Below are 19,623 nucleotides of genomic sequence, written 5' to 3'. Positions count from 1 at the left end.
TAATGATTAGATAGTTTAGGCAAGTGGTATACATATTGATGAGTCTGATTGACAGTGACACAGTTACGAATTAACCTTGTAACGAACGTTGCAGATCCCAGACGATACTACGTAGAATTATATTTTTCGTTTTATAATCTAGTTAACGAATCGCGACGATCACAGATTATTCTGCAAGTTCGCATGTGGGTTTGTCTTTTTTTCGTCCGGTAAGAGCATAATTCTAGAACCCATGAAATTAAAGCTCCGCAGGTGGCCACCGTATCGTGGCTTGCAGATGTCGCCTAATTGAAACTATTTTTTTTTATTTTACAATGGGCGTGTTTCGGGACATTTCCTAAAACTATTTGAGCATACCAATTATCGTAAGACCTCAGTAAGCGAAAATAAAAAATAAAATAAAATAAAACGTCCTTCACCTCGGTGAAACAAAATCTTTGGTGTGTAGGTACGATTTCAAGGTAGTGATATTGGTATATTTAATCGAAAGCCTCTGATCCCGAAGAGAGGAAAAAAAAAAAAATTATCAAAATTGATCAATTTTCTGTGCACAGTGTTTTTGGAATTCGGTAGAATCTTCTTTCGCAGTAATTTTTGGTTTTTTCGATTCGGATTCGATTTTTTTTTTTTGTAATTCCAATCGACCCGTGCTGCAATTTCCGCTGCGATCGATGCGCAAAATAACGCCAACTCTTCAAGAACAAGGTCACGAAGAAGCAAATTCATTGCATAACTAACAACTCTGTTACGCTTCGCGGGTTAATTTCATATACACACATACCCCGCGCATGGGTACGTACGTACGTACGTCATATTAATTCAACCACACAGTCAACGAGAAACAATCGGCACGCGGATGAATGATAAGAAACGAATAATTACAATTATGTTGTGCATGCATAGTTTTTGGTTCGTCACGATGAATTTTTAACAAGAAATTTCAGGATCATTTACCGCAGAATCTAATCGATTGATCGATTGATTTTCTTAATTTTTACGTACGTTAGAACACGTATGGGAAAAAAAAATGAAATCCGAGTGGAAAACGAAGTAGAAGGAATAGAGTAATAAAAGAAAGAAGGACAGTTCTTCGGCGTGCATAATTTAATCGGAATGGATCGCTTTTTCTCATTTCTGTTTATACCGCCGTTCCGATCGAAAGCGTACGATACTTCTGTACCAACGATTGACGAGTGTTTGCGATCTCTCGTATAATTAAAATCTAGAGAGAACAGATTCGCGGTGGTAAACAGTCGTTACTTTTATTTGTGATGAAACTGCACCATCGCGGCTGGATTACCAGGCGGTTCGCGACGCAGTAGTTTATAGCGGGCGCTGTAAAAAAAACATCGCCTCCACATTATACTACCTTGAATATCCTTGATCCTTGATCCTTTCGGCAGAACGACTAGCGATCACGTGATACACGGTCTAATAGAATTGAGAAACAAAAAAGAACAAAAAAAAAATAAAAAAAAAAAAAAGGCGAAGAAGAAGGTAAAAAAGAACAAGTCCATCTGAGAGTAACAAACGTACGTCAGTCGGTCCGATACGTGATTTAATCAACTGCTTAATTATCGTGGCGATGTACGTACGAAGATTTTAGTCGGTGATCGTAACCGATTTATTAATATTTTGAGAATAATCGAAATATCGAACCGATTTACACCGCGATCGCATCCTTCGGAGCTTTTCAAAGGTCGAAACATTTGAATCGATCAAGGAAAATTATCCGCGATTGGCATGTGTATCAAATACGTACGATACACGTATGGTCCTTTTTTTTAATCTTTCATACGGGAAAGCCCGAGTTTGTTCGAAGGCTGTTCATTTATTAGATATAAGTTGTACACCCATAAATCTGCATGGGCGAGATAATTTTCGCCACGATTCGATGGGAGAAAAAAAAAAGATCCATCGTTACAGTTCGACGTACGTAAAAATTCGGTCGTAAAACGCGCGCGAGGTTGAATTCGTTAGATTCTTTTTTTCCATCCTTTCTTTTTCTTTTTGTTTCAAATAATTCAATGCTATCACGTTTTACGGCGTATGGTTATATGCCTACGCGTGTCTAGGATACTTGGATATAAATTAGATTGAATTATTTCGACCTAGTCGTCGACGGCAACGAAAAATTTTTTTACCGATGGAGAGAAAAAAAAAGAGAAAAAATCATCCGGAGGAATGGAAAACCAGTAATTTGACGTCAGATATACGTAATTATCACAAGAGGGAATTAAGTGCCCGGAATTTCAGCCCGAAACAACAAACACGTATTCGCAGTGTTTCCATTTTCATAATTTTTCGCAAAAATGGGCTATCAAAATTTTGAAAAAAATTGAAAAGACTAGAGAAAAACAATTGTACAGCAATTTAAGTGGGCGTTAAATGGGAATGGCGAGTAAACGCGAAGCTTGTAACTCGATTATAACATATTCAACATTTGTGCTCGCGTGATCAGCTGCTCTTGGTTCGCATTTATTTTTTTTCGTTGTAAAAATTTGAACCGACTAGATTCTATTCCGTCGGAGAATTTTCGAGCCTCGAGGAGCTCCGGGGTTAAAATTTTTTGATTTCCTCCGCGGAACGTGGCAGCCGCACGTCCTGTGCGATAGTCTCTGGGCAGTCAGCTGCTCGCTTGGGTATATAAATACGTACAAATGCATCGGTATATACTTAGAGACTCGTACATATAAAATAAATAGAAGAGATACTCTGCACGCGTTGTGTGGGTAACCGTCCGGTTGGTCCGGTTCCAGCACTTTCTTTGCGCCATTGCTTTTGCCGTGTGTCGTTGCTTCTCATTTAATGCGCCTGCATACGAAGATACGGATGGAAACTAAACGCCCGGTAAGATTTTCTATTCTCGTCTATCTCGTCTTATTTATAGATACGCGCCAGTAAAGCGTATATTCACCTTAACTATAATACGGTATAACTATATCTGGATATTATATGCTGTGTAACTATATAATATTCATCAGCCATATCGTACGTGAATAGCTGTATACGTATATATTCAATAAACGTTCGCTGAGCCAGGAAGAGCCGACGTAATTTTTTTCTTTTTTTTTTTTCTCACTTTTCTCTTCATCTTCTGTAGAGAGAAATTTTTCTAAAAAAAAAAAAAGAAAAAAACCGAGAAGGATAGGAAATCGTGATATATTTCGCTTCCATGTTGTCGTTAACTGTGGTGATCTTGTTTCTGATTCGAATGATAAAATATAAACTTGCACAGAAGTCATACGGCGAGAATTTTTACGTACTACCGGATTACATACAACGACCATGGCAATGACACTAGAATTACTACATAATAATGCCGATGATGATGATAATAATAATTATCATCGTCCTCGTGTATTTCAAAGCTGACCAAAATCTGCACTTCCTCGTGTGTATAATACTGCGGTACGTACATTTATGAAACGATCGCGTCGTGTAATCGTACGATGATTCTTTTTTTTTTATGCGTGCAGTGATGAGATTGCAGTATTGTTGGTATTCGATATCGATATTGTTCCATAACGTTTCATGTATTGTAACTTTGTTTCTAATTAATTTTTTTCTTTTCTTTTTTTTCTTTTTCATTCCTTACGTTTCATTTTCTCTTTTTGTCTATTGTTTGTTAATTTTTGTTATTGATTTTTAGCCGAACAACCTCGACCGGTAAATTACGGTGACTCCATATTAAGAGGGGAGTCGAAATGTTTAAAATATTCAATCACGTATGTAACAGCCACACCGGCGAAATGATATACATATTTCTATATGGACGTAATGTAATAATGCTACACAGAGTCGCAGATTGAATATTGGAATTATTCTTTGAACGGTTCTCCAAATTTTTCCGTTCGCTTAGATGATTCTTTTATTCCTTGCATTTTTATGTAGCCCACGATTATGCCAAAATTGATGGTCGTTATCAACGTTACAATAATCGTTGAATCAATTTTTTTTTATCGACTTTACATAGCGTAGGAGATCGAGAGACAACCTTTTACGAAACCCGTTTCATTATCAAGCCTATAATATATTTGAAGTCCAATTTAAATACCTGGAGATTCTGATAAACTTATTTACTGCACTTCTTTTTTCTCTCGGTTTTTTTTTTTTTTTTATTCAGAATCACGGAGATCGCGATCGTTCTTCGATGTGAATAGAACTTATTTGTTGCGATACGTAATTTATGTACGTATCGCATTTTTAAAACGATAGAAATTCGGTACGTCGCAGTGAAACGTGCGTACGTATTAATATTTAAAAAGCCGGTTGCAGAATAAACTGTAAATTGATGTCACTTTATGTCTTTTGACACACTGTGTACGGTAGGTTGGTACGCGGTATACATGCCGCACGCGTATGTACATATGTATATAAAATACATGCGATAAGCGTCGACTCGACGAGCCTCGCGCACTGCGCGATTTTTCAAATAAACTAGAAGCTCGGTAAAATTGTAGATAAGATAAAAGAACGAAAGAGAATGACGAAATGAAAAAGAGAAAAAAAAATAATTTCAATAAAAAAACTATTGAAATTAGCTACCATTGTCCGATTATACATAGTATGTGGCGGCCTCTCATCACCTCGACGAGACTTCCTGCAATTCTGAATATCATCCGTCTGGATTATGTAACGGATTTGGTCAACTATTTATTATTTTATGTAAAACAAATACGTAAGGTTTCTCAATTACAAAATAGGTTGTATCTACAGTTTCTAGACGAAATCGATGTGCGTCGTTATTTGAAAAAAAAAGAAAAGCTTTCGGAAAATTTCCAAATAGCCGAGACATCGCATTTGTCGAATGAAAATTTAATTTCTCAGCTGAAAAAAACGTCGCACGGTCGCAACTGTCGTTGCATCGGATCGGATTGCGTCGCACGAGCGATTCGCCGCCCAATTATTTCGTCGAGCGTTGAAACTGAATCCCGGAGAAAATTGAAATCTCCACAAAAGAATGAGCGACGATCGTTTCAAGCGGATTTCGTAGTAGATTTTTATGCGATCGTAAAATCGACGTCGTGATTTTCGTAGCTACATCTGCCGTCCGCGCGCCCCGCGCCAACCGATGGTCGAAATCGCCAAAGTCTTTTGTCATCGGCGATAGATCGATTTTCTACGGACCTCCTGAATTCGAATCTGACGTTTCTTTCTGCCTCGGATATCGCGTTGCACCGAAAGACAGGAACGACGGTGCTGCTTGTCCCGTGTATATCGCGCAAACAGCAGGTTCCAAACATGTAAGATAAATGCCACCGAACACTTTCTAAACAACCGAGCTAACGGCTCAACACCACCGATCGCGCTTACGGACCCATACCTCGCGGAGGCTGCCATTTTATTTCACAAACTATCAATTTTTAACTTTTCACTTCAATATTTCTGTATTACTCAATTTTTTTTCTCCTAATCTCGGTTACTCTCCTCCGATCGATCGCAGATTTCCAACCCCCAGCTCCGGCCGATCGCACGTAGTACCTATCAGGTGATTATCGTGAATCGAAAAATTTTCAACTACTCCGCGGATCGTTTTTAACTCTTTTTTTTTCTTTCAAAACGACGTCGATCGTCTGGTAATGAACGTTTCTAACTTTTATCATCACGCTCGTTTAAAGTTTTTCCAGTGAAATTCGATCAGACTGGCGTTAAATTTGGGCCGTTCGAAACCTATTTTTGGACAATGAGAGGGGAAAAAATTCCGTTAGTCGTAACAGCCCGTCAATTAATTTCAATAATGACGGGTGTCCGAATCATATGCGCCTATCGTAAGTAGGAGCACTGGGTACGTGACCAAATATCAAGAACGTCGGTTCGACGTGTTCATTTCGAAAATACGGAACGTAATTTTAAATATTTTTCCTCATCTTCCCGATCAGAAATCGCCACCGATTCGAACTTACTTGCTGAGGATCTTCCAAAAGCAGCCAAAACTCGAACCATTTGGTACTTCGCTGGCGTACGAGACCGTCATGTTATATTATCGGGGTGAAATTCGAGGTCCGTTTCCTCGGGTCCGAACTCTTAAACTATTAATAAAAAAAACCGTAGATTCGAGGTGGAAAATTACTTTTAATTATTTTTGGATTTAAATGTATCACACGCGCACTGTGTAACGCGTGCGGACGATCACCCTTCTGCAGGTAAAACGCGTCCGAGAATATCCCGACGCGTTTATCATCGGTATTATTTTATTTTCACTGCGTCGATCGGACGAAACTTTGACGATATTTTTATCTACTCGTTGGTTTGTTAATTATTTGAAGAGAAACAACAAAAAAAAAAAAAAAAAAAAAGACAAGTACATCAAAAAACTCATGAATAACGCTCGATCGGAACCTTGTAATTTTTGACGTATAGAAACAACCGTACGAACCACCGGGTCTCTAACGACTGGACTTACCTGACGAATGAGAACCAACAGAACAACGTGAACGGACCCGTAAGCCACCTCCACTTTACCTGGTTGTCCAGGTACGGCCCGCTGGAATATCGTTACCCTCCGTAATCGCGGTGCGGAGTTCGTACAGCTTTACACGTTTCTTCGACGTCGGGGAAAAACACAGCGGGGAAGGATCTCGTCAACTTTCGTCTGAATTTCGACGGAAACTTGGCCATTCGGTCAAAAATCGCTCGAGTGTCGCCGTTGGAATTCCTCGAGCACTCGAGGATCTCTCAGGTGTGTCGGTCAATGGGATTCTCGGCGTTGTTGCGAACCACGCGGAAAAAGTTGCACGACGTTCGTCAAACGCATCTCGTTTTCGTCGTTCCTCCGACTTTCCTCCGTCATTTTTTTTTTTCGTCAAACACTTCGACAATACGCACCTGGGTCTTTCGTATCGGACGCGACTCGCGGGTGCTTATTTCAAAGGTAGGCGAGGCCCAGGTGAGCGCCCCACTGCGCCGTCGCGATCATTCTCTCGATTGCAACGACGCTACGAAACGAACAAGCAGTCGTGTGTTACTTGCATCGATGGGCTCACCTTGCCGTGGCCTAGCCTCGAGCGATATTAATGCCCGAGAAATTGAACGCCGTACAACCCGACGTACGTTCTACTGTTACCTCAGAGTCGCGCGATGTGTGCACCCGACGATTCGTCGGTAGTTTTTTTTTTTTTTTTCACCCACAGGTACCGCGAAAATTGGGGAACGAAAAGAAAAAGAAGAAAAAAAAACGATATGCCAAACGATCCGATTCCTCTCACCCCGTCCGATCGACTGCGTCGAAAATTTTGCGATGCGCCCGAACTATCGCAAATCGCGTTATGTATTAATATACGGTGAAAGTTTCATCCGTAATTGTTTGTTTGTTTTAAACTCTGCGCTGAAAACCATTCCCGGAAAAGAATGTAACAGTCGAAGTACACGCGAGTGGTGTATATCCAGGTTGGCGATTGTATTATAATATTCTCGTTTTACTCGGCGAAAGAAAGGGGGGGACTCGTATTGCCGCGAATATGTATGGAGAACCCGCGGTTGATCGACGGGTCTTTGACCATCGGTAGCTAACGAAAATATATAACGACGTTTAGGGTATAACATCCGTCTAAGGATGATTTTTAAACGGCGAACGATCGCCTCGAACTCGTCGGTGCGATATTGAAATTCGATTGGGAAACGGTTATTGGACGCCGTGGTAGAGATCGATCGAAAGTTCTCAGCTAGCTACACATTTGACAAGGATTATTTTTATAAAGGTCATCGAGCGAAACTACGAGACCAGTGTTCGTATTTATCCTTCAGAAAAGCCATAAGCAAAAATCAATTACGCGCCAATTAAACAACGCGTCTATTATTACATCTGCGAGGAGCACAGAGCGAGCCGAATAACTTTGCGAGGAAATTTGAAAAGAAACTGAGATGTATTTTTTTTTCTTTTTTTCTTTTTGCGCAGACGTCTTTCGGGTGGTAAAGCGAAAAATGGAATCTGGTATTCAGGATTATGCAAATTCACCTGTTCGGAAACGTCGAACGATTCGCGGATACCTCGCGAACTTGGATTGGATTTTACTTCGTTCGGAGTCGACGTTTGCGCAGGACGTGCAGGACGAATAATTTTATTCACTTTTTCACAAATTATTTCAAAATCGCACAAACGGCGAACGATGCGCACGAGGACGTCGATGCGGAAGACTTCAGACCTTTACGTTCTTCTGAGCGTTCGTTATCGTGTCGACCGATATCTTGAGCAATTTTTTCTCGTACTCCGTCATCCGCATTCGAATTATTTTCGTGATACCCTCCTCGCCCAGCGCCGAGGGGAGGGACAAAAATATTTCGTCTTTGATGTCGTGATGGCCCTGGAAAAACGCGAGAACGACGATCCCTCTTGGTTTCAAGCAAACCGATCGTCGTTGTTAAATTTTTTACGCTTACTTGGACGAGGGTCGAGATCGATTTAACTTCGTTCACGTTTCTCAAGATGCAGTCCACCATGTCAGCCACGCAAAGACCGACGGCCGAACTCGTGTAGCCTTTCAAACACCTCACGGTTGTACCTCTGGTGAAATTTTCAGAAATTATTCAACGAACGGGGAGGGATCTCTTTTTTGCTATTCGATCGAAGAATCGACGAACTCACGCTCGGACAACGTCCTTGTGAACTTCGTGCCACTTTTCGTAGTCGGTCGGTAGCCCGATGTTCGGTACGATATCGCGCAGTTGGACTCCGGCAACGTTTACCCCGGACCACAAAGGTACTGAGGGTTCATCGTGAGAGTGAATTGCTTTCGGGAGGGTCGAAAATCCGTGGAATTACGCGAGGCGAATGAAAAAAAAAAACTCACCCTGCGTGTCGCCGTGCTCACCGATGATCCACGCCGAGATCGAACTCGGACTGATACCGAGACGATCGGAGAGTAGGAAGCGGAATCTGGACGAGTCGAGTTGGGTTCCGGTGCCGACTACCTTGTGAACGGGTAGATTGCTGAGCTTCCAAGCCACCCACGTCATGATGTCGACTTCGGGGCGGAGGAAATGTGTCGAGTGAATTTTTTTGAAAATTAATCCGGACATCGACCGGCCGCAAAACCCTCTCACCTGGATTCGTCACGATGACGAATACCGCTTCCGGACTGTACTGGACGAGGGGCGGTATGATGTTTTTGAAAATATCGACATTTCGCTGCAGAAGGTCCAGCCGACTCTCGTCCTTCAACTGCCTAGCGCCAGCGGTGACCACCACGACTTTCGAATTACTCGAGGCGCAGAAATCTGAGGAATGGACAAACTTCGGAACGTTCATCCCTTTCACATCGCCTTTGTTAACAGAGGGTTCGTCGCCTCCTTACCCGTGTCGAATTCCACCCTGGGATCACCGATGAAAACCCCACCGTGCTGAAAATCTAAAGCTTCCCCTTCCAATCTCTTGGGAAACGCGTCCACCAACGCTATGTGGCCGGTTATTTTCTGCACCGAGATGAAAAAGTAGGAAAGATACGATTTGCTTTTTCCTAAAAATTTTTAACGGTATCTTTTGCCCGTGGAAAATTACCTGGCAAAGTATGGCATCCGTACACGCGACTCCAGCCATTCCAGCCCCGACGATGGTCACTTTCGTGCCATTGTCCCTCACCGGTTCGGATACATTGCAGAGTAACTCTTCGCGTAGACACGGCGGCGGTCTGCAGAGTAAATTCGAAAACGAATAATAAATTCGGAGTCTTTTTCTAGGTGCCCGAAATGGCGTTTTGAATATATTTTATTTTTTTTTATGTTTCCTTTTTTCAACGAACCCGCAGCTGGTCAGACGTTGGGGTCCCGTGTCGGCGATTCTTTTCGCCGAGTTTGCGACGACGTCAGGTGAAGCGAAATAATCGCGAAGAAGTTGCGACGAAAAAAGCGCGCATAACCGGCGCGATTTCGGGAGACGTATTATCGATGGGGTTTTAACCACTCGTTGTGTGAAACGTACAAGCATCACGCCGCGGGTATTCGGTTAGTTAGCTTGTTAACTCTCATTGATCGAATCATTTCAAATGCGATTTTTAGCCGCGAACGTCAAACAGATTCGCGCGATAAGGACGCCCTGTTTTTGACCAAATTCGCATTTGTCTGGAAATTTTCATTCCCCGATCACTGTCTTCCGCTCGATATTAACGTTTTTGAAAATGGATCGAATTTTCAATCTTGGTGTTTGATCGAATTCAATTATTCCTGATCTAATTAATTTGAGACATTATTGATAATATAGTAGGCCCAAAATTCGATGATAACATTTTTTACGACCGGGCGAATTATCAATTATGACCAGAACGCGATCTGAAAAATTCATCGCGGCAATTTTTGAAGAATTTTACCGAGATTACAGTCGATCAAGGTATTAACTCTTTACTCCGCTACCAGAGCGCACCATATTCCAGCGTCGAGCTTTTATCGTCGAGCTTTTATCGAACTGCAGCCACTCCAATTTTTTTCTGACGGGAATAAAATAGACCAGAATATTTGTGCAATTATAGAACATTTATTTTGCAATCAATGAGAATAAGATATATATTTTTTTCTACACATACACACATATGAGAGACATCGAGGAATCGAAAAGCTTGAAGATTTTTCAATAAATTTCAAGCGTAGTAAAGACAACAGTGATAATACTTTTTTTTTAAATTCCTTACGAATATCGCAGCGATTGGCACGTACAGAATTTTCAGTTGGACGTAAATTTCGAATCGCGTATTCGATGTGGGTGAAAATATGTCGTTAAGAAAATACGATAAGGCTAACAGGATTTATTAAATGAAACGAATACATGAATGGCAGCGTACATTGGGATACAGAAAATGCGAAGAGAAAAAAAAAAACTACCGCTGATTATGAAATGAAAAGCGAATCGCACTCGTACAAATTTTTATGTAATAAATAAAATGCAACTGAATGAAAAAAAAAAAAAAACGAATTGTCGTCGCAGGAACGATGATCGAAAAATAAAATATAATACTTCGTATCAAAAGCTACAGAGACGTGTGTTCTGCAGTGTTTCGATAACGCGTTATCCAGGATCTCTAACGCGCCCTTAAATCGATAAAATTCTTCATCGTTAAAACTTCAGGCTCAATTGAACCTTGTGCATCGTCTCGGCGGATTTTTGCAACAGCGATCTTTCCTCCTCCGTCAATTGCTGTTGGACCACACGCGTCACTCCGTTCTCACCCAGGACGCATGGAAGCGAGAGAAAAACGTCCTCGGTTATCCCGTGCATCCCCTGGAAGATGGAAAAACCAAAAAATGAAACAGATCAGAATATGAAGTCAAAAGTACTCCGAGTGAAGAAAAAAAATCTACTCACTTTAACAAGAGTGGAAATCGCGTGGACCGAGCTAGAATTTCTGAGTATCGATTGCGCCAGGTTTGAGATGCTGAGTCCTATCGCCCAAGAGGTGTATCCCTTCAGCTTGATGACCTCGTACGCGCTGTCGACCACCTGTTTGTGAATTTCTCCCCAATTTTCCGGATCGTGATCGGTGCCGACTTCTTCGCAGAGATCGCGGAGACGCACGCCGGCTATGTTCACCCCTGACCAAACAGGAACTAGACGCGAGGTAGTCGTTACTAATCGTGTGACGTTTGAGGGAACAAGAAACAGATCATGCTCATGCATACGAAACGAGAAAGGGTTAGAGAGAAAAGCAAGACGGAGAAAAACAAAAAAAAAAAAAAAGAAAATATGTGTTAGATCGATCGCAATACCCGGTGAAAAATTCTTACCGCTGGTGTCACCGTGTTCGCCGATCACCCATCCGTGGCAGGAGGTAGGAGCGATATTTAATCTTTGGGACATCAAAAAGCGGAAACGTGCCGAATCCAGATTAGTGCCGCTTCCGATGACGCGGTTCTTCGGCAATCCGGACAGTTTCCATGCCACGTAGGTAAGGATATCGACGGGGTTCGATACGATGAGGAGGGTTGTGTTGGGGCTGTACTTCACCAGGTTCGGAATAATGCCTTTGAATATATCGGTGTTCCTCTGGACGAGATCGAGGCGAGTTTCACCCTCGCGTTGACGAGCGCCCGCGGTCACTATGCAGATCGTCGAATCGGCGGTTGCTTCGTAATTTGTGCTAGCCGTTATTCGGGCATTTCGCAAAAACGAACTGCCGTGCTGCAGGTCCATCATTTCTCCCTTGAGCTTGTCCGCCATAACGTCTATCAGCGCGACGTCGCTGGACACGTTCTGGATATGCGACGATCAATGATTAAAATCGGATATAGTTTTTCAAAAGTTTAGTCAATTTTTCTCTTTTTTTTTTTTCTTCTATCCTTTTACTCACGTTTGTCAGGATGCTGAAAGCGCAGGCCATGCCGACCTGACCCACCCCTACGACGGTGATTTTATTCCTCCCGACCTTGACGGGTTCCACGACCGTTTCCAACAGCCTCTCCTTGATCGATGTCATTGTTTTTCTAAAACAAAAATCCGGACATAAGAAAATTCCCCACTTGACCGATGATTGATTATCATTCGACGTGGAGCTTAATTTTTATAATTAATCGGACCACGATCTGTGTTACTATATTTAAAACGGGAGATAAGAAATGTAATAAATCGTCCGGCTGATCTAACAGGCGGATCACCAGGGCGATTCGAAACGTTGTCTCTTATTTGATTACATAAACTAATCACTCTAGGATCAATCACTATCGATCTGTCTCAACTATCTCCGATCACTGTACCGACTTTTCCTCGTATATTCCGTGAATCAAGCGAGCGGTTTTTGGACACGTTCTCATGGGAGTACCATAGGGGACTAAGGCGCAGGTCCGACTGTGACCTAGACCTTCGGTGACATTGACTCGATATTGACCTTCCCGGGGACGCTCAGAGGTCGAGTGCGGGACGTGGGGAAGGACGATAAAAAAGCTTCACTTAGAGACCGGGATTTCGTTCGCTCGAGTTTTGACAATTGTCTCTTTCGTCGCTGATTGAATGTTTCTCAAGTGAACGGGATTTTTCTCATTCGCTATTCGACTCGCGGAAGCTAAAAAACGTGTCGTCGTACCCACACGGGTTTATGACCCAGTTGTTACGTCACATCACCTCTTTTGGAGGGGAATATCATCGCACGTGCAATTGCTTTTATGGTCTCATGTATTCAACACCGACAGCTGAAATTTTTCAACTCAACGGGTCGTATGAGTGATAAATATCAGTTGACTCGATACGAACTACGTTCCGAGTAATTCTTGGTAAAGTCACCTTGGCCAGACAGTACAACGCTGCAGTTTAGTTAGATAAAATCAAGCGGAGAGTGCAGTTGAAGCGATTTTCTTGCGAGTCGATGCGGTCGAGCGTAATGTGAATATCGTACGTGTACGAGGATAAAAAGGTTTTACGGTCGAAAACGGAAACCAGAAATCCTGGAACGAGTGTACCGAAGATAGCAATTATTAATTGATCTCCCGGTAAAATACTCGCTCTCCAGGCTACGTTTTTGATGGCGTAAAAGCTTGGCGGAAGAATAAGAAGAAAAAAATAAAGATGAAGAATGAAAAGAACTGAGAAAAATTATCCATACATAAGTGGAAAACGCACGAGGATCCGTTCGATAGAATTCATCGCTACTTCCTTTCGAAAGCAGGGGGTTCAATGGCCCAATTGGAAACGCTATAAAATACCGAAATATACGTATACTTGAGTGCGGGGTAACGAATTTAAAAATAGGTGTGATCGAGTTTTATGGATTTTAATGTAGATATGAGTATTTTTAGACACGTGAGTTTCCGCGCGCATATCATTCGCTCTACTCGGTTCTGGGTTCCGGCTGGTCGATGGCAGCTGGTACGAAAGGGATTCTGTAATCTGGAACCGGAGATTCTGAGAAACTCGTACAGATGTCGGCTTGGGTACCGATCGTCCGGCAACGGATAGGCGAAGAAAAAAAAATCCTATCAGAGATAAACAAATGCAGAAAATACCGGTAACTTCGCTATCGCCGATAATCGAAGGCGATAATTTGAATCCGAACTGTCAATCATCTTGACTCTTCAAATGTGAACGGAAAGTTCAAAATTTTGAGTCAATTAAAATTTTTTTTTTTTATCAGGAAACATCGAACGTTGTAACGAAAATTGAACAAATTGTTTTTAAAATGAACACGAGCTTTCGTGAACACGTCGAATGAGCTTTTAGGATAAACGTCAGTTTCGGGTTGCGTGGTGTAACAGGATAATTAATTGCAAATGATTAACGATTTTTTTTTTTTTTATAATTTATTGAAAGAATATCAGAATTACTCACGGTTAATCGACGTTGAATTCGACGATGTCCCGAATCCGAAATTATATTATAGGAGCTTAACTGGACGCCGGTGTCTCGGAACGCCTTGACCGTTTGACAACTCGCAGGACTATGTTTCCCAAGGTGACCTTACCTCCTTCTTTTATACGGTTCTATTTTCACTTTCCCCCTTGTGTCGTTTCTCCTATATCCCCACCATCGAGTTCGGCGGTTTGGCGGTACGAATTGAAAACTTGCTTGTAAAACTCGAGCGTTGAATCGATGAACGGGAACAAGTTATCGTGAACTCGAATAGTCAATGATAAGAATGCGAACGTTAAATGGACTCCAGCGGTTAATTCACGGCGCGTCGTAGTTGGCGGAAATTCGCGTTCGAAATGCCCTTTGTATTTCGAATTGCCCAGACATCGCACCAGTGCGTGAGTCGGTGTATCCTGCGCTTGCGTGAAATGATGCAATAATCAAGAATCACCACCAATCCACCGCTCAACGGACTCCGCTTTCATCGATCCGTACGCAAAAATTGTCTCATACTCGTGGAACTTTTGTCGCATTGGCCGTTCGACCGTTCGAGATTCTTCGCGCTTTGAAATTGAAAAAACTTTTCCCTCGACGGGTTCCGACAAACGAGATTCGGATAATTTGGATGATATTTTTTTCTAGCCCGCAACCGAATCGGCTCTCGAACGTGCGGGGCGGAGGGTTCGACAAATGAAGCTAAAAATAAACGGTGCAAATTCCAAGATACAAACGATAAAAATACAGCGATTATCTGTACGATTTCGATAATAGCGGAGCGAATGAATTTCAAAATAAATCGCATTGATGAATTATAATTGTAATTATCAGCCGAGTGTTTTGACGGACTTCGATTCCATCGAAACACCGTAATTCATCATTTCATTCTATATTCTATATTGGGTTCGTGGACTCTCGAGTTCTAAAATTCATTCGATACCCAATAGCTCGGGGACACATCTGGACGTGACGTAATTTTCATTCGAACAATACTGCACGTGCAAAACCCCAAGGATTATAAGAAGTTGAGTATTATCTATATCGAGCCGGATTGGAAATACAATTTTCGAGTTGTAATTTTTTTTTTTTTTTCCAACGAAAATCGTCTGTAAATTCTTCAACGTAAAATCCTCTAGTTAGGGAAAAACCATGCGATGTAACGCAACGTTGCGAATTGCAGTTCGAAAATTTCATCACTCCGCTCCTCGGTATTACAGAGACGAGACTACGTGCTTCTCGTCATTCACCAGTCGCAGTCGGTTCGTTCCTCTCTCTCTCCTATTCTTCTCTCCTCTTCTCGCTCTCGTGCGCCTGTTCGAAAGCACGTGCACTTGAATAATTCCTCTTAACGAAATTGCGAAATCACAGAAATAATCCTCCATTTTTTCCGCCTGTTGTGAAATTTGGTTTTTCAAAGAATTCCGGAGATACCGAAATCATCGAAAACGATGATGATGTTCGGCGACGTAAATAATTTTTTGATTCGAAAAAGTGGACACGTTAATAGAGAAATTTAATAAATTGTCGAGCGTAGCAATTAGGAGGCTGCTTCGGCGTCGTCGACGAGTTTTTGATATCGTAATTACTGCCGGTATAATGCATGCGGCATATACGTTACCCATCTCACTCGTCGGATAGAAATATACATTAGATGAGACTACTCAACTGAATTTCTAAGCCGCAACCGCAGGCTATTCAAACCTCGATCCTAACAACTCGTATGATCACAAACAATTTTCAAGATAAGTTATTTTTCATTACGATTCGGAAGAAAATAAAACGAAAAAAAAAAAAAAAAATCACCGACTTTGTGAAACAAAAAATTTATCGAGCAGTTTGGAATTTGAGGTAAAGAAACTTTCTACGGCGCGAATCCTTTATACGGGAATATCCTTGCGCGAGACAAGATGTGCCGATGGATTGAGTTTTTATTTATTTGTTTTTTTATTTGTTCATTTATCAATTTTCAGGGTGTTGTGTGTAAGGTTTGTCGGTGCGCGCGAACAAGTGATTCTCGACTGTGAATAAGTATAGAGCGCGGTTGATCGGTGAGCAGCGAGAGGTGTAGCTGTGTATAGTTTTTTTAACGTGCGATGCGCCGTTTATTTCGCACCTCGGTAAATCTTGAATCGGGGGCATAATCGTCGACGATCTAAAAAATCTTTTGCGAGGATCGAGGCGGATCTCGAACGTACTAATGCAGGAGGATCCTCTCGGTGTATTTATCGGTAATCCAGAATCGCGCTATAAATCAGCGAGGGGAGTATATATCTCCGTCGAATCGAAACCGCGCGGTTGTTTGAAAGAAGGAAAATAAAAAAAAAAAAAGAGAAAGAAAAATACATCACTTCGAACCCGAAGGGCTCGGAGGTGCGGAAATTATCCTCCTGCGAAATCCGTCGCAATTACATCGACTGCGTGCCGTTTCCCATTCGAATTGTACACCTCGAGATGTGCGGAGAATTAACGGTTTTCATTAACAAACGCGGATCGCCAAATTTTATCTCGATAGAAAGAAAAAAAAAAGAAAAGGAGAAGTTCGAATAAGAATACGACGTAATTTTTGATCCGCTGATAAAAAACGTGCAGGTAGCACCTTATCTTATCAGATTGTTAGGCGTGTAATTCACATCGATGCATTCCGCGTTAAATGTGTTTCCAGTTTCGTATATGGCAGGACTGAAATAGCTCGAAGTATCGATTGACATTTTTCATGTGTAATCGCACGTGTCGGCGGATATCTGCCTCGATAAAATTATATAATTTTGATCTGGTTATTCGACTTCGTGGCACTCGAATATTAACATACCCCGATAAATAATAAAACGTTAATCCGTTTGAGTGGTCGAATATCCCTCTGACTAGTTTTTATCAATTTACAATCGTCGATAAAGCGATAGGACCGGTCGGGTTTTATTTTATTGTTCGTAAATCTGGAACCGGGAGATAATTTTTTATCCCGCGAATTCGGGGTTGAAAATTTTTTTTTTTTCATCGCTCTCTAGTACTTTTTGTACCGTCGTGCAACTCGCTCGTCGATGGAAGGGTCATAATTTTGCTCGAGATAAAACTTACTACGTTCAATTGTATGTAATCAGAAATTTGCAGGGACGTCGATTATTCGGTCTAAATTGAAGGTCGCGCGATTTCGAATTTAACGACCGCAAAGGTCGTCCGGCAATAAATCTATTTCGAACCTCATGGGGGCCTCGGTTCTATTGAACTTTGCAACACTGAACAAGTATTACCCTTCCAAATTCCGTGCGCGCACCTACCTACCCTACCCCGATTCGCACGCGGTGAAATCGACGGCCGAAGGGCCATCGGGTCCTGCGGGAGGATGAAAAAAAAAATATCTGACTAATAAAAAGGAAGAAACACTCGTCGCGTTCGAACGTGTATTGGTGGATCGCTCTACATTCGTGTACTCTGGTAAGATCGCGGCTAATGCAACGGTGGCGTGTTCCATCGTCGTTTGTCTTACCTCGACAATTAACCGGCCGGTCTGACGCAATCGGTGGCTATTAATTACAATCAACGCTATCCTATCCGGACCGTTGGCCGCTCCGATATTTCACTCAATGTTGTAAGGATCTTACTCTCCGTCCTCTGAGACTCGTTAAAAAAAAAAAAAAAAAAAAAAAATGGAACGACAAAAAATTTTTTTTTTTTTCCCAACAAGAATCAAATGCACAAAAGATTTTTTTTCTACTTCGTTAAAATTCCCGTTCGGAAAATTGTCGTGAATTTTCGTTTTTTTTCTCTCAATTTTCGAGTCATCTCGCACATGGGACATCAAATTCGATCAATGGATGCTGTGTTAATTTTTTATTTGATAATTAATTTTTTTTGCTCTGATCTTTGCATCGCCGTTGGATCAGCAGTTGATAAATTCCTCGTCGGTTTTTCTCGAGTTCAAAAAACGTGCACCAGAGACCGCTACCCGATCTTCTTCGGATGCTGTAAATTTGTTTGAATTTTTTTTTGTTTTTCTTTCCTCTTCGTTCGATTCGTTCGCTAGAAAATTTACGTGGGTAATCGTATTATGTCAGACGTAAAAAATTGTTTCAGGCTCGATTGTGTAAAAATTGAATTCGGGGTGCAATTAATTTAAAATATCTTTATCCATCTTGTACGAGGCGAGAGCGACGGAGTGCTCTTTCCTGGCTCATTTTTTTTTTTTTTTTTTTTGTCCCCTAAATTTTTAATTTACGCTTATACAGCCCGATCCTAATCCTAATCCGCTGTGAAGAGATGATAGATCTGGGTAATATGTACCCCTTACGATTATAAAAAATATATATTCCTGCACATGCACACACACCCACACGTCTACAATCGAAAAAAAAAAAAAACTGGGAAAAAAGAAACGCTTCGGAGTATGTTGTAAGCTATAAAAGTTATACTCGTGACAACCTGGAGATTAATCTTCATTTATTCTAACAAGAAAACTAAGGAAACTAAATTTCATAATACAGGCTCGTCGGAAATAATGCGCTTTATTTTAATAAAGTGATCCTTTTTTCATCACTTTCTCTGCTTTTTTCGAAATCTCCTCTTCCAACTTCCGCGTGTAACACGTTCGAGCATTGATCGCGTCGTTTCGAAACAGGGGTGAAAAATTTATCAAACATTTAGCAGCGGAATAAAAAAAATTATCCACGGTGATTCGAATGCCCGAGTAGGAAGCTGCGAAGAGGTGACGAAAAATTTTAACGTGAATTAAATCTCGATATTGGTAATATCGTTGAATATTGTATGCGTTACGGGAACACCTCTGTCTACCCCAAGACGTCGCGTCAAGATGTCCGACTTTTACGTATACCATTATCGTACCCACCGTGATATTAATTACAACGATCACTTAGGATTATCTTATGTTTGTCGGTGGTTGAGGGCTCGCGCGCCCTGTACAAAGAGTAGAATTGTGAGGCATTTATTAAATGTTTTTTTTCTCAACTGCGTGAAGTACGCAGACCACGCGTCATGGGAACAAAAAAAAGGAACGTTTCTCGAAGAATGGAATTTTTTCGTCGTAGTTGGGAAAAAGTTTTTTTTTGGAAAAAAAATACGTCGGTAATACTCTCGTGAGTTTTCGTTGTATTTTTTTTCGACGAGTGTAAAACGGGTATCGCGATAATTTCATACGGGGGCGAGCAGTTTCGTATCGTTATAAACCTTATAGGGTTCGAGTGTGCGACACTCGTACGGGAGTTTCTTAATTGAAACACCTTCGGATAACGAGGCGACATTATAAGGCGGCCATGCGTTGCGAAGAATCTTAGGTACAGTTTGCGCCGCTGTGTGCAGCACAGCTGAAATAACCGACTACAAGAGACTTGTCCTCTCGAAGCTAAGGGATAAAC

At 41.6% G+C, this 19,623-nt stretch overlaps 4 protein-coding genes across 15 annotated transcripts in view; 1 reads left to right on the top strand and 3 right to left on the bottom strand.

Annotated features, from left to right (window-relative positions):
* LOC105684499 overlaps positions 1-6,386 on the bottom strand; it is a 41,394-nt gene extending 35,008 nt beyond the window's left edge. For both annotated transcript variants that reach the window (XM_048659564.1, XM_048659565.1), the window contains exon 1: positions 5,907-6,386. In XM_048659564.1, coding sequence (XP_048515521.1) covers positions 5,907-5,977 — 71 coding nt within the window. In that variant the 5' untranslated portion in view covers positions 5,978-6,386. The remainder of the gene's footprint in view (positions 1-5,906) is intronic.
* Positions 1-19,623, top strand: part of LOC105691043 — a 149,187-nt gene that overhangs the window by 22,665 nt on the left and 106,899 nt on the right. For 3 of the 8 annotated variants that reach the window (XM_048659574.1, XM_048659572.1, XM_048659575.1), the window contains exon 1: positions 12,965-13,919. The exons of 2 other annotated variants lie outside the window; for them this stretch is intronic. The gene's annotated coding sequence lies outside the window, so the exon portion shown is untranslated. Of the gene's footprint in view, positions 1-2,735; positions 2,851-12,964; positions 13,920-19,623 lie in introns of those variants that run through there. 3 more of the 8 variants (XM_048659570.1, XM_048659569.1, XM_048659571.1) reach the window with 2 other exon arrangements.
* LOC105691050 (L-lactate dehydrogenase C chain-like) lies at positions 8,027-9,247 on the bottom strand. Its single transcript, XM_048659596.1, has 5 exons — positions 9,043-9,247; positions 8,790-8,963; positions 8,585-8,702; positions 8,380-8,503; positions 8,027-8,303 (listed from the first exon to the last, which is right to left on the bottom strand). Exons 1-5 carry the CDS (start codon positions 9,245-9,247, stop codon positions 8,139-8,141), a joined length of 786 nt encoding a protein of 261 aa, XP_048515553.1. The 3' UTR covers positions 8,027-8,138.
* Positions 10,446-14,623, bottom strand: LOC105691048 (L-lactate dehydrogenase-like). Of its 4 annotated transcripts, none has more exons than XM_048659584.1 (5): positions 14,240-14,623; positions 12,273-12,405; positions 11,710-12,175; positions 11,291-11,553; positions 10,446-11,206 (listed from the first exon to the last, which is right to left on the bottom strand). In XM_048659584.1, the coding sequence occupies exons 2-5, from the start codon at positions 12,396-12,398 to the stop codon at positions 11,042-11,044; spliced, it is 1,020 nt and encodes a 339-aa protein (XP_048515541.1). In that variant the 5' UTR covers positions 12,399-12,405; positions 14,240-14,623; the 3' UTR covers positions 10,446-11,041. The 4 variants fall into 4 exon arrangements, with proteins under 4 accessions (XP_048515541.1, XP_048515540.1, XP_020710933.2 ...); XM_048659583.1 differs by lacking the exon at positions 14,240-14,623 and adding an exon at positions 12,680-12,828; XM_020855274.2 differs by lacking the exon at positions 14,240-14,623 and adding an exon at positions 12,680-12,822 and having other exon boundaries at positions 11,291-11,532.

Source organism: Athalia rosae, chromosome 8, assembly GCF_917208135.1.
Source record: "Athalia rosae chromosome 8, iyAthRosa1.1, whole genome shotgun sequence".
Taxonomy (NCBI): domain Eukaryota; kingdom Metazoa; phylum Arthropoda; class Insecta; order Hymenoptera; family Athaliidae; genus Athalia; species Athalia rosae.
The sequence above is the reverse complement of the archived record's forward strand: the minus strand, read 5'-3'. Positions and strand labels throughout refer to the sequence as shown.